Below are 15,154 nucleotides of genomic sequence, written 5' to 3'. Positions count from 1 at the left end.
TCTACATTCTCACTACCATTTGGTATTGTCAAAATTTTTTATTTCAGTTTTTCTAATATGTATATAGTGATACTTCGTGTGGTTTTAATTTACATTTCCCTCATGGCTATTATATGTACTCATTTGCCATTCATAAATCCTTTTTGGTAAAATGTCTGTTTATGTCTTTTGTTCATATTGCAATTGAATTGTTTCTTATTTTTGAGTTTTGAGACTTCTATATATAATCTAGATACAAATCCGTTGTTGGATAATATAGTCTACAAATAGTTTATCCTAGTCTGTAGTATGTCTTCACATCATTTTAACAAGGTCTTTAAGAGAACAGAAGTTTTAAATTTTAATTAACTCCAGTTTACCTTTTTTTTTTCTTTTATGGATTGTCCTTTTGGTGTAAGAACTCTTCACCTAACTCTTGGTCTGGAAGATTTTTTCTTTGTTTGTTTGAAGTTTTGTAGTTTTTATTTTTTACATTTAAATCCATGCATCACTTTTGAGTTAATCTGTATAAGGTATGGTTCATTTTCTTGTCTATAAATATCCACTACCTTCAGCACCATTTGTTGAAAAAACTATCCTTTCACCATTGAATTGCTTTTGCTCCTTTCTCAAAAATTAATTGTCCATCCTTATGTTGGCTTCTCTATTCTTTTTTAAATTTTTAAAAAGATTTTATTTATTTATTTGACAGAGAGAGAGAGAGCCCAAGCAGGGGGAGAGGATAGGGAGAAGCAGCTCCCCGCTGAGCAGGAAGCCCAATGTGGGGCTCAATCCTAGGACCCTGGGATCATGAACCCAGCTGAAGGCAGATGCTTAATCAATTGAGCTACCCAGGCGCCCCTTCTCTATTATGTTCTATTGATCTTTTGTATCTGTCTCTCCACTGATAACCACACTGTTTTGATTACTGTTAGCTATATAGTAAGTCTTAAAATTGGATAGCATGATTCTTCCCAATTTTTTTTTCAAAGTCTGTTCTTTTGTTTTTTTTCATATAATTTAGAATAAACTCATCTTTATCTACTAAAAGTCATGCTGCATTTTGGTAGAAATTTCATTAAATCTGGAAATTATTTGGGGGAGAATTGGCACTTTATTTATTTATTTATTTTTAAGATTTTATTTATTTGAGAGAGAGAGAATGAGAGACAGAGCAGGAGAGGGAGGAGGGTCAGAGGGAGAAGCAGACTCCCTGCTGAGCAGGGAGCCCGGTGTGGGGCTCGATCCCAGGACCCTGAGATCATGACCTGAGCCAAAGGCAGAAGCTTAACGACTGAGCCACCCAGGCACCCCAGGCTTTCTTATTTTCTGATACGTGTATATCAGATTGTAAATTTTCTCTGAGTACAGCTTTTGCTGATATTTGTCTTTATTTACATTTATACATAGATTATATAATCTATATAATTATATATATAACTTACATTTCTCTTATGATTCCCTTTGTTAATTATGGGTTATTTAGGAGTTTGTTGTCTAATTTCCAAATTTTCAAGCAGTTGGGTTTGGGCTTTTTATGTAATTGATTTATACCTTACATTTTAGTCGTAGAACCTTCTGTGACTGATTTTAATTCTCTGAAGTTTGTTGTGGCATGCTTTAGGATCTAGAATAATGGCCAATTTTGATAAAGATTCCATGTGTCTGTTAAATAGGATCCAGTTATTGTTAGACATCATGATTATAAATGTTATTTAGATCAAATTTGTAATTGGCTTGTTTAGATTTTCTGTATTCTTACAGAATTTTTGTCTTGCTCTTCTGTCGCTTACTGAGAGAAGTGTATCAATCTCTCACTCGGAGTGTGGCTTTGTATATTTTCCCTTTTAGTTTTGTCTATTTTTGATTAAAATAATTTGAAGCTATGTTAAGTGGTCTATATATGTTTAGATCTACTTTTTAGTATTGGTGAATTGATTCTTTTGTCTTATGAAATGCCCTTTATCTCCGGGAACACTTCTTGTCATAAAAATCTACTCTTTCTTTTGGTTAGTTCTTGCATTACCATTTACCTTTCTTTTACTTTTAACCTGTTTCTTTATATTGAAAAATGTGTCTTTGTAAACAGCATAGTGTTTTTGTTTTTGTTTTTACCTAGTCCAAAACTCTTAGTCTTTTTTTTTTTTTTTTTTAAAGATTTTATTTATTTATCTGAGACAGAGAGAATGAGAGAGACAGAGAGCACATGAGAGGGGGGAGGGCCAGAGGGAGAAGCAGGCTCCCTGCCGAGCAGGGAGCCCGATGCGGGACTCGATCCCGGGACTCCAGGATCATGACCTGAGCCGAAGGCAGTCGCTTAACCAACTGAGCCACCCAGGCGCCCCCTCTTAGTCTTTTTTAAAGTGTTTTTCTTTTTTTTAAGATTTTATTTATTTATTTGACAGAGAGAGCACAAGCCGGGGGAGCGGCAGGGAGAGGGAGAAGCAGGCTCCCCAAAAGAGCAGGGAACCCGACACGGGGCTCGATCCCAGGACCCTGGGATCATGACCCAAGCCGAAGGCAGACACTTAACCAACTGAGCCACCCAGGCACCCCTTACTTAGAGTTTTTAATCCATGTATATCTAATGTAATTACTGTTGTACTTGGGCTAATATTTACTATCTTACTATTTGATTTCAATGTGACCAAACTGTTTTGCTTTTCTTTTTCTCTCCGATCTTGTCTTCTTTTGTGTTCTACTGTTTCCTTCTGTTTTACCTCATTGTGCATTCTTTTATTGTTTACCCTAGAAATTATGATATGTACTTATGACTTATACTCTTAATAAAATCATTATTTTAAACACTACCCCATTAGTGTTCCCTCTGGCCTCCCATCTTTTCCATTTTATTATTATGCATATTAATATACCTGTGTTTTGGGGGCATCTGGATGGCTCAGTTGGTTAAGTGTCTGCCTTCAGCTCAGGTCATGAACTCAGAGTCCTGGGATTGAGCCCCACATTGGGCTCCTTGCTCAGCAAGGAGCCTACTTCTCCCTCTCCCTCTGCCTGCTGCTGCCCCTGCTTGTTTTCTCTCTTACTATCTCTCCCTGTCAAATAAATAAATAAAATCTTAAAATATATATATATATCTGTGTTTTGTATGTATTTTAAGACATTATTTTTTATTGGTACGGGGGTATTCGTTTATATTTTCCCACATATTCACCCCTTTTGTTGCTTTTAAGTACTTTTGAGTTTTCATCTTTGATCATCTTCCTTCTGTCTGAAGAACACTTGAGTGCAGGTTTGCTGGTGACTGATTTTTTTGTCTGTCTGAAAATGTCTTTATTTTGCCTTCATTTATGAAGGATGTTTTTGCTGGCTGTAGACTTATAAGTTTGCAGTTATTTTTCCTTAGCTCTTTAAGTAAGTCATTCTATTGTTTTATAGTTTTCCAAAGTCAGCTCTGAGTGTTAACTGTTGCTCTGTTAAAGGTAAATTATCTCCCTGCACCCCCCATTGGCTGCTTTTCAGATATTTTTCTTTAGTTTTCAACAATTTAACATTTGCCTAGATGTGATTTTCTTATATTTATCCTTTTTGGGGTTTGCAGAAGATTTTGAATCTGTAGATTGTTATCTTCAATTAGCTTTAGAAAATTCTCAGTCATCATATTTTTATATAGTGCCTCTGCCCATTCTCTTTCTCCCCACCTTTTAAGATTCCAGTTATGTATATCTTAGGCTTTCCCATGTTTCACATGTCTCTTATGTTTTTTTAATGTATTTTTCAGTATTTCTTGGTCTGTGTGCTTCTGTTTGGATATTTCCTATTGCCTTGTTTTTTGTTTTGCCAATTCTGTCTTCTGATAAATCTAATGAGTTCTTAATTCCAATTGTATATTTCAGTTACAAAATTTCCACTTGATTCCGAAATTCTTCATTGTTATTTTCTTGAACATATTTGACATAGTTATATACAGTCTTGTATATTAAGCTCAATAGCTGGATCACCAAAACATTGTAATTTTTTTTCTTGGTTTTAATCATATGGTCCTGTCTCCTCTCTCTCTTTTTTTAAAAGATTTTATTTATTTATTTGACACACAGAGAAAGAGAGAGAGATTGAGGGGAGAGAGAGAGAGTGCACATGAGCCAGGTGGGAAGGGGCAGAAGGAGAAGGAGAAACAGACTCCCCGCTGAGCAGAAGGCCTGATGGGGGGCCGGATCCCAGGACCCTGAGATCATGACCTGAGCCAAAGGCTGAACCAACTAAGCCACCCAGGCACCCCATATGGTCCTGTCTCTTGAAATACCTAGTAATTTTTTTTGTTTTAGTGTTAGACATTACGAAATGTTGGTGAGGTTCCAGAAGATGTTCTATTACTCCAGAGAAAGTTCACCCTTTCTTCTAATTAGCAGATAAATGGTGGATCACCTTAATTCCATCAGGGACTGAGCTGAGTTGAGGCAGGGTTACACTTTTGGTAGGTCTCTGCCTCCTTCTGATTTGCCACTGCAACTAGAGTGTAGCTATTCAGAACTTCCAGCTGAGAGAGTCTGGTATGTTCAGTTCCCCTGGCAGGACTTGAACTCTAATCCATGTTTCCTCAGTATGATATAACTGCCAGAATCTCCACTCTGCTTTTCAGAGGCTTTCTGCTTAGCTTCTTAGCTCCTTCCTCATGCAGCTTCAGAATTTTCAGATTTCTTGAAGGGAAAATTGGCTCTGTGTCAGACTCAATCCTTGGCACTTCCCCTTCTCACCTACGTCTTATTCCTTTCATTTTGAATTTTGTCTGTAGCCTTGTAAGACCACCAAAGCTGTGCTGGTTTCTAGCACCAGCCTAGTCAAAGCTTGATTCTCAGCCTCTTGCCTTATGCCCAGATTCAACGAATGCCTCCTTGGAAAAGCAGCTGCACTTATCAGGCCCCTTCCATGTTTCCTACTCTCTATATTCTTGGTCTCTCTAGTTGTTTTGCTTCAACAGTTCTTCAGTAGCTTTAAATAGATGTTTTAAAACTGTTTTTCTATATTTTAAAATTATTCTTGATGGAAACATTGGTTTAACACAAGCTACTCCTTCATCCTTGGGAGTGATGGTCACATATAGTTTATTGTTATATGTTGGGTACCATGTCCATTATACAGTTAACTCAGTTTCTTTAAGTGACTCTTGGTTTTCTGACTGCATCTTGTATAGGAGGCCTTTGGAAAATATTATATATCAATGTAAAAATTGATTGATTCTTACTCGATAGAAAGGCTTAGTGGTGAGAATATCTGTTACCAGATCAAAATCAGCAGTGATTCTGAAACTATTATATAAATAAGTGAAAAAATATTTAATAGTAAAAAACTCAGATGCATACTTATTGGGATATTTGATCTATTCCTGTGGTTATAATGATTATTTAAGCATGGTTTTATGTCTGGGGCCACTATTTTCTCCTTTTGTTTCCTTAGTATCAGTTTACAGCGTTAGTTCTGTTTATGTCATGTGATATCAGTTAAAAAAAATTTTTTTTAATGTAACAAGAACAGGAAAATATGAGACAAATGTGAGAGATCCTTCCCTCTCCCTCACTCTCAAAATAACTACTGCTATGTATAACTACTTCTCTTCCTCCACTCCCACTCCCTTTCCTCTTTTAGCATTTTGTCTGCTCTCTCCTGTTGATACTTGTTAGTTGAAGAAAATGTAGAAATTGAAATACATAAAAGGAAGAGAATTAAAATCTCTTATAATCCTGTCACCAAGCAATAACCACTTTTTGAGCATTTGGCACATATCTTTTATGGATTTTCTTTCCTATGTAAAATGGATCATACTGTGATTCTCAGTCCTGCCTCTTCATTAATATCACCTCTAACTAATAAAATACACATATAGTTTCTGAAATACACCTCAGTCTTAACCAATTCAGAATCTTTAGGGATATAGAAGAAGATTTTGTTTCAAAAACCAAAAACTTTCCTTCAGAAATTTTAATAGCCTTCAGAAATTTTTAAAATGGAAAAAAAAAGAATATTGTAATATTCTATATTGGAAGCTTTAACTTGTATACAATTCTTTCTCTAATTATTCAATTTTAACTTTTTCCTAGCCATTCCACCCAATGGTGAATCTGGATTGTTCTCGGGATTTTCGGCCATTTCTTTGTGCACTCTATGCTCCTATTTGTATGGAATATGGACGTGTCACACTTCCCTGTCGTAGGCTGTGTCAGCGGGCTTACAGTGAGTGTTCGGAGCTCATGGAGATGTTTGGTGTTCCTTGGCCTGAAGATATGGAATGCAGTAGGTGCGAAAATCATAGATTTTCATGGATCATTACTTAATGCTACAGTATGTTTAAAATTACTTGTTCTCTAATTCATCAGTTTTTAAAAACTTTTTTTGAAGTATGTATTAATCTTAATTTTGAACAGCAGTTTCATGGCCTCAGAATTGTTCATTTCCTTAGGAACTTGAAATCACTAAATGAAAAGATAGAAAAGGAAAAAACATTTCAATGAAGAAATTTTTAAAAGAATTAAGAAAAACAATCAAGACATAAAGTTGATTTTTCTTCCCTCAAAAAATTTATTTTCTGGTTATACAAGTAATGCTATTAGTAATGCAATTAGAAAATATAGAGAAGAAAATAATCATTCATTACCTCAGCATTAAATGTCTTTAATGATCACTTAGTGGAAATTAAATATCTGTATGATTTAGACGTGTTAATGACTAAAGTAGTTCTGTCAACTCTTTTTTTGTCATGAATTAACAAACCAGAATTAGGAAATGTCAGATACTTTTCAGATCATTTCCAAAATATAGATTATAAGCATTTCCTAAAGATTTGACGATGTTTACTAGACAGTCTTACAGATTTATATAAGAGAATGTTTATTGTTAGTAATAATGTATAGAGTAATACTATATTTCTAATATAATAATGTACCTTTTTGTATTGTGAAATGTTTCAGAAATAAGGAATAATAAGATAAATGCATATGTACTATTGTTGTCTAACTTTATCCAGTCTTAACATTTTGTGATACTTGGATTAGTCACTTTTTTTTTTTAAGAAATAATACAGGTAGAGCTGAAAGTTCCTTCCTTGGTACCCATCTTGATTTCATTCCCTTCTTTCCTCCCCAGAGATGAGGTAATAATTATGTTGACTATGTTGTTAATCATTTCTATATTTGTTTTTATACTCTTACTACATATATACAGATCTATAAACAACATTAAAATTTAAAAATATATGTATATTTATATCTGTAGGTTTGGTTCATTCCTTTTAATTGCTACGTAATGGACTACTATATTAATATTCCATAGTTACTTAACCATTTCCTATTGATGGTCATTTAAATTATTTCTGGGTGTTTGCTGTTATCAGTAATGCTGCAATGAACATTTTTTCTCCTTCATATTAAAATTAATTTTGTCATCTAAAAATAGCCCTTGGAGGTGGGTAAAAAGCAGGTGTTGTTACTCTCATTTGGCATTTGGGAAAACTTCAGAAATAAAACATATCAGTTTCTTATAGTCAGTTCACTGACATTTTGCTTTCTCGTATTTGTCTACTTTATTTCCCACCTGTTTAACATGTTTCCTTATCTAGTCCCATGTAACCATCCACTTTATCCCCAAACATGTGGAAGTGTTTACAGCCCCTCTTTTAGAAGTCTGTTAATTTCTTGGTGTTTATAATAACAGTTATGAATTATTTGGGCAGGAACTCTATTTTATGTTTCTGGTAGCTAACTCCCATTATTTAGCGGTCTTTTTATATTAATAGTTTATATACAAGTATAGAAATCTCATTATCATCTTCATTATTTTGATGGGGTTAAATCTGTTTTATGTCCTTACTGTTGCCTGGCATTGACTAACTATGAAACCTTAAATTCTGGCAAACCAGTCTTTTATAACAACCTTTCATTCTTCCACATCTCTCCTATTCTTCTTCCTATTGCTCTTGAACTACCTGGACACTCTAAGACTTTGGTTTTTTTTTTCCCCTCTCCTAATATCACTCTTCCTAATCTCATTTATTTCCTTACTTAAGCTTTGTGGTCTGTCACTTGAAATGACACTCTTGCTAGCAATTTCAACTCATTCCTTCTATTGAACTTGTTCAGATTTCCAACTGGATTGATTCAACCCATTTCTTACAAATTAATTGTGCTATATATTTAAGATGTCAACCGTAGCAGTTCTGTTTGCTGTTTGTCTTTGGCAAATTTCCAGATTGGTCAACAGAATAATCTCTGTTTATTCCTCTCAGCACCTCTGTCAAATCTATATCACTCACTTCAAACCCATATTTCACCTTTATTCTGTATTTCATACTAATTCTTCACAACCTCAACTTTCCCTCTTTTCGTGAAAATCATTTAAGCCATCATATGTGAACTATTCTGGTCTGCTATTTCTCAGACCAATTATTCTTAATTTCTTTTTTTGGATCCTCTTCCTCTTACTACCCCTTGAGTATTGGTGCTTTCCACAGTTCTGTTCCTATTCTTTTTGATTCTGTGTGCTTTCCCAGGATGATCTCATCTCACTCATTTTAACTCTTTTACTCATTTGCTGCTGACTCCTACACCTAAATCTATAGCTTTGACATCTTTTTGCTGAGTTCCAAATCTGCATATCTAGCAGCCATTGGAAATCCTAGCCTGCATTTGTCTCAAATACCTCAATTTCAACATGTCTAACATTGATTTTCCTTTGCTCATTTTTTAATTCTCTATAAGTCACCTTCTGTTCCTCCTTCATTGACCTTAGCTCCCACATCCAATCAGTTACAAACTGTATTGCTTTTATCTAACTAATTTCATATCTGTCTCATTCCCAGAACCTTAACTAGCTTTATTTCTTTTTAAGATGTTTTATTATTTATTTATTTATTTATTTATTTATTTTTAAAGATTTTATTATTTATTTATTTGAGAGAGAGAATGAGACAGAGAGAGAGAGGATCAGAGGGAGAAGCAGACTCCCCGCCGAGCAGGGAGCCCGATGCGGGACTCGATCCAGGGACTCTAGGATCATGACCTGAGCCGAAGGCAGTCGCCCAACCAACTGAGCCACCCAGGCGCCCAAGATGTTTTATTTTTTTTAAGTAATTTCTACACCCAACATGGGGCTCAAACTTAGAACCTGGAGATCAAGAGTCACATGTTCTACCAACTCAGCCAGCCAGGTGCCCCTGCCTTATCTGGTTTTAATTCTGGTATTATTTGAATCAACTAATATCTCTGCTCCCATTTGACACTGCTCCTAGTCATCTTTCTAATTACCTGGGTTAGGTCTATATGAATATGTTTATTCAACAATCATTAACTCAACAAATATTAATTGGATGTGTCCTGTGTGTTAGGCATTAGTCTAGATGCTAAAGATAAGTAGTGAACAAAATATAGTGTTGGTTCTTATGGAACTAAAATTCTAGTAGTGGTAGGAGAGAGAACAAATAAATAGATAATGCCAGATGGTAATGAATGCTAATAAGAAAAAAAATAGGGTTGGGTGGAAGCAGAAGACTCTTTTCTATGGTGATATTGGGGAAGGCCTTTTTGATAAAGAAGAATTAGAGTAGGGACCCGAACGAAATGAGAAACAAATAATCCAGATATCTAAGGAAGAATAACCTAGGCATAGGAAACAGCAGTTAGTGCAACTGCTTTGAAATGGAAGCATGCTTGGATTAGTCAAAGAACAAGGGAACCAGAGAATCTGGAGCCAAGTAAGTTAGGGAGAATGGAAGGATATCAGATCAGAAAAATACTGGCCATAGGGTCTTTGTAGCTCTGATACGGAATTTGGATTTGACTCTTAGTGAGGTGGGAAAGCATTAGAGGACTTAGAGCAGGAGAGACATGATCATGAGCACAGGAGTGGCATGTCTGTAAAGGATCACTGACTGCTGTGTGGAAATGGAGATCAATTGGGAGACACTCCAGAAGTTCAGGGAAGAGGTATTAATATTAGGCTCAAACTGCACAGAGGCAGTGGAGGAAATGAGAAGATATGTCATAAGGTACAATGATAGAAATTGCTGGTAGATTGTGAGGTATGTATTAGAGGGAAAGTATTTCAAGGATGACCCCAAGGTTTTTGGCCTGAGCAACTAGAAGAATGGAATTACCACTTATGGAAATGGGGAAACTTAAGGAGTAGAAATCAAAAGAGTTTGGTTTTTGGAAAGGTTATAGAGTGAAGTATATATATATATATTGAGGGGCAATTGGGTATACAAACACAGTCATAAAAGCATAAAGTATAACTTTGCATGGTTTTAAATTCAGTATCACTGTTCTCTCTCTCTCTCTCTCTTCTGCAACATGCTTATCTCTCCAACCTGATCTCCTGTCACAAGTCATGCCCACTTCATGCTCCAGCAATATTAAACTACCCTGTTCAAATCTCTTTGCCATTGCTTGCATTTCTTGCTAGAATACTGATTGGCATACCACCAGAACTGTCAAATACTGACTCAAAATCCTGTATTTGAGAGTCTTATTTTATGAAGTCTTTCATAATCTCATCCTTTGGAAGAATTAATCCTTTGTATTATTTTTATACTTTATATAGAGTTTGTTTGTTCATATATCCCAATTTTGTATTTACAAGTTTGTATCTTTTTAGACTGCGGGATAGAAAGCCTGGTTTTTTGTCTTTTTACGTTTAATGCCTGACATACTGCAGGATATAAACAAATGCTTAAATGCAATAAGTTTCTCTCATTTAGATTTATAATTCCAAGTCTAGTGAAGAAAATGGATTATGTTAGAAAATAAAAGATTAATCAGCTACAGCATAAGGTTATGCATGTTTTTGTCAAACTTAATATCAATGATGGTTTCTTGGAAACTATTTGATGCATATAAACTGTTAGACATCTAGTTAGTGGGAGTCTGAAGGCTTAGGAACTGATACAGGCAAGACAATTGAAGATGCAAGAAGTTCATGAGAATGGTATCTTTACTCATGTCTGCACCACAAACCCGTTTTATTTGTCCTGCAGCTGTGATACTTTCTCAAGTCTGCAGATCTTGTCCCTTTGGAAACTTGCTAAAATGTAAATTTCTGGGCCCTCACACAGGTATACTGTAATATGATTTGTGGTGGTGGGAAGCAGGAATTTTCTTATTTATTTATTTATTTTAAAGATTTTATTATTTATTAGAGCAAGAGAGAGAGCACAAGCAAGAGGACAGAGGGAGAGGGAGAAGCAGGTTCCCTGCTGAGCGGGGAGCCTGACATGGGGCTCAATCCCAGGACCCCGGGATCATGACCTGAGCTGAAGGTAGATGCTTAACTGACTGAGCCACCTAGGCGCCCCAAGAATTTTTATTTTTATTTTTATTTATTTTTTAAAAGATTTTATTTATTTATTTATTTGAGAGAGTGAGAGAGAGAGAGCACAAGTGAGGGGGAGCAGAGAAAGAGGGAGAAGCAGACTCCCTGCTGAGCAGGGAGCCCAACTTGGGGCTTGATCCCAGGACTCCTGGATCATGACCTAAGCCGAAGGCAGGCACTTAACCAACTGAGCCACCCAGGTGCCCCTGAACTTTTATTTTTAAAACAATATTAAGTTTTTCTTATGTACACCAAAGTTTGAGAATAAGTGAGTTAGAGAATGTAATGGATTGGAGAGAAATTAGGGGTGGTAAGAAAGAAGTAGTTCACATTAGAGACCTTAGAAGGACTGTAATTAATCAATATGCTAAGCAGGGAGCAAATATAAAATGGGAAGAAAAGATCTAAAAACTCAGCCACTTATAAGGATTTTTTTATTGCTAAAAAATCCTTGGGCTATGCATTTGGGAAAGATTTTTTTAACATTTCTGCTTAAGGAAGTTCCACTGAATCTAGGGTAACTAGTTAAAGGTTGGGAAAAAGCTACTCTTTTGTTAGAGCTATGTATTCATTTCTTTTATAATAATGTATATATTTTAAAATCTTATTTTAAAGTGTGTGTCTTGGGGCACCTGGGTGGCTCAGTTGGTTAAGCGACTGCCTTCGGCTCAGGTCATGATCCTGGAGTCCCGGGATCGAGTCCCGCATCGGGCTCCCTGCTCGGCAGGGAGCCTGCTTCTGCCTCTGACCCTCCCCCCTCTCATGTGCTCTCTCTCTCTCATTCTCTCTGTCTCAAATAAATAAATAAATAAATCTTTAAAAAAAATAAAGTGTGTATCTTAAATACTCTCTATATACAGTGTTACTTATTGATGGCTATTTTAGACTATTTTAATTAAAAGAATACTCTTTGGGGCACCTGGCTAGCTCAGTTAGAAGAGCATGCAACTCTTGTTCTCAGGGGTTGTGAGTTCAAGCCCCATGTTGGGAGTAGAAATTACTAAAAAAAATAAATAAACTTTAAAAAAGTATTGTTTTTGAAGCCAAAACTAAATTAAGTATAAAACCATATCATTTTTTGATCAACAGTGGACAGTCTAATTGTATGGCCCATAAACAAGAATCAACATTTACTTTATTTCTACTTAATGTAATTGTACTCCAAGGATATTAGAATGAATAAGGTCATGAGTGCTAAATTTGGAAATCCAAATTGTTAAGTATCAATAGACTTCCCAATAAGTGAAAATGGTTCTCATCTTGTATTTTTTTAGGTTCCCAGATTGTGATGAGCCATATCCTCGACTTGTGGATCTGAATTTAGCTGGTGATCCTACTGAAGGAGCTCCAGTGGCAGTGCAGAGGGACTATGGTTTTTGGTGTCCTCGAGAGTTGAAAATTGACCCTGATCTTGGTTATTCTTTTTTACACGTGCGTGATTGTTCACCTCCTTGTCCAAATATGTACTTTAGGAGAGAAGAACTTTCATTTGCTCGATACTTCATAGGATTGATTTCAATCATTTGCCTCTCTGCCACGTTGTTTACTTTTTTAACTTTTTTAATTGATGTCACAAGATTCCGTTATCCTGAAAGACCTATTATATTTTATGCTGTCTGCTACATGATGGTATCATTAATTTTCTTCATTGGGTTTTTGCTTGAAGACCGAGTAGCCTGCAATGCATCTAGCCCTGCACAGTATAAGGCTTCCACAGTGACACAAGGATCTCATAATAAAGCCTGTACCATGCTTTTTATGGTACTCTATTTTTTTACTATGGCTGGCAGTGTTTGGTGGGTAATTCTTACCATCACATGGTTCTTGGCAGCTGTGCCAAAGTGGGGTAGTGAAGCTATTGAGAAGAAAGCATTGCTATTTCACGCCAGTGCATGGGGCATCCCTGGAACTCTAACTATCGTCCTTTTAGCGATGAATAAAATTGAAGGTGACAATATCAGTGGCGTGTGTTTTGTTGGCCTCTACGATGTTGATGCCTTGAGATACTTTGTTCTTGCTCCCCTCTGCCTGTATGTGGTAGTTGGAGTTTCTCTCCTCTTAGCTGGCATTATATCCCTAAACAGAGTTCGAATTGAAATTCCATTAGAAAAGGAGAACCAAGATAAGTTGGTGAAGTTTATGATCCGGATTGGTGTTTTCAGCATTCTTTATCTCGTACCACTCTTGGTTGTAATTGGATGCTACTTTTATGAACAAGCTTACCGTGGCATCTGGGAAACAACATGGATACAAGAACGCTGCAGAGAATATCACATTCCGTGTCCATATCAGGTAAGGGAAACCTTGTTCTAAATTTCAGAATGTGTGATAGTGAAAAAGCCTATTACTGTGAAGATCTAATCTTAGCTAGTTTTTTAAAAAACACTGTTTATGAACCTGTACATTAAAATTTTAAAGATAATGAACAAATATATTGTAGAAAGAATGTAATATACATGTTTCTATAAACCTCTTCCATTTAAAAGATGACTTTTACAAGTCTAAGCTATGGGCTTTTAAGCAATTTACTTCTGTTGTCACAGAACAGTTTGCTTGGGGATTGTTTAGAAGTCTACAGGTTTGAGGGTGAGAAGCTCTTTACCAACTGGTAAAAATGCACTGTCTTTTGTGAAAATTTTACTGATGGCCAGAAGAGGAATTGTTTTAACTGTTTTGCAAAAGTAATAGAATGCAATTGTACAAACTAGTTCATCTCTTAATTGGTCTTGGTTTTTCTTTTTTGCATACTGAATATTTTATGATTTACCTTTGAATTTAAACAGGTCAGATGATCATAGTGACAGAATCATAGAATTTTAGGTCTAGAAAGAACTTTAGAGGTAATTTATTCAGTTTTCCTCGTAATTTAGAGTTCTTAAACATCTCTCTCGTGGGGCTTAGAAATGTTAAGTGACTTGCTTATATCCAGACTGGGATTTAGTGTTAGGAGAGGAATGTAGCAAGGAAAGTAGTTCAGAATAGTTGATGCTAAGTATTTCTCTATCTTAAAACCTTCTCTAGAACCTGTGCCCCTAGCTATCATCCTCTCTTCCTTTTAAGATAAGTTTTCTCGAAAGAATAGTCTCCATTGCTGTCTCCTGTTCATGTTCCAGGTTAGCTGTTAAAAGGGCACCAGCCATCCTTTCATCTTTCCTGACCGTTAAGGTTTAATTACCTTTTTAAAAGTATTTATGTATTATAGATAATTCTTGTTTGTCTCTTTCTCCTGCTAGAGTGAAGTCTTTGAAAGCAAGAACTTCTTTTTCATATTTTCATATTTTTTGAATACATATTCTATAGGTGGGTAGATGATACATTGAGAATGTGGCTATGTAGATGGAGAAAAGACATTTTTAAGAAATGGTAGGGGTGCCTGAGTGGCTCGGTTGAGCGTCTGACTCTTGGTTTTGGCTCAGGTCATGAATTCAGGGTTGAGACTGAGTGCCTTGTGGGCTCTGTGCTCAGCGGGGTGTCTCCTTGAAATTCTCTCCCTCTCCCTCCTCTGCCCCTGCCCCACACCTCTCCCACACCCCTCACTCACTCTCACTCTCTCTCTCTCCCTAAAATAAATAAATAAATCTTAAAAAAAAAAAAAAAAAGAAATGGTAACGGTGGTACCACGGACAAAGAGTATGTGATTAGCACATAATCAATGCTGATAAATATTTTTTTTTAAGATTTTTTTTTTTATTTATTCATCTGAGACACAGAGAGAGAAAGAGAGAGAGAGAGCATGAGCAGGGAGAAAGGCAGAGGGAGAGGGAGAAGCAGGCTCCCCGCTGAGCCAGGAACCCGATGTGGGGCTCTATCCCAGGACCCTGGGATCATGACCTGAGCCGAAGGCAGACAAGTTAACCATCTG

At 36.1% G+C, this 15,154-nt stretch overlaps 1 protein-coding gene across 3 annotated transcripts in view; it reads left to right on the top strand.

The window, feature by feature from the left end:
• The window catches only part of FZD3 (frizzled class receptor 3), a 94,826-nt gene that overhangs the window by 20,964 nt on the left and 58,708 nt on the right, over nt 1–15,154 (top strand). For 2 of the 3 annotated variants that reach the window (XM_045880080.3, XM_064585332.1), the window contains 2 exons: nt 6,033–6,229; nt 12,567–13,584. In XM_045880080.3, the coding sequence (XP_045736036.1) occupies nt 6,033–6,229; nt 12,567–13,584 (1,215 nt within the window). Of the gene's footprint in view, nt 1–6,032; nt 6,274–12,566; nt 13,585–15,154 lie in introns of those variants that run through there. The other variant, XM_064585333.1, reaches the window with a different exon arrangement.

The sequence above is a fragment of the Mirounga angustirostris genome, unplaced genomic scaffold, assembly GCF_029215605.1.
Source record: "Mirounga angustirostris isolate CCGP_5_RB_7025 unplaced genomic scaffold, mMirAng1.0.hap1 SCAF_2, whole genome shotgun sequence".
Lineage (NCBI taxonomy): Eukaryota > Metazoa > Chordata > Mammalia > Carnivora > Phocidae > Mirounga > Mirounga angustirostris.
This window is presented reverse-complemented; position numbering and strand designations above follow the sequence as displayed.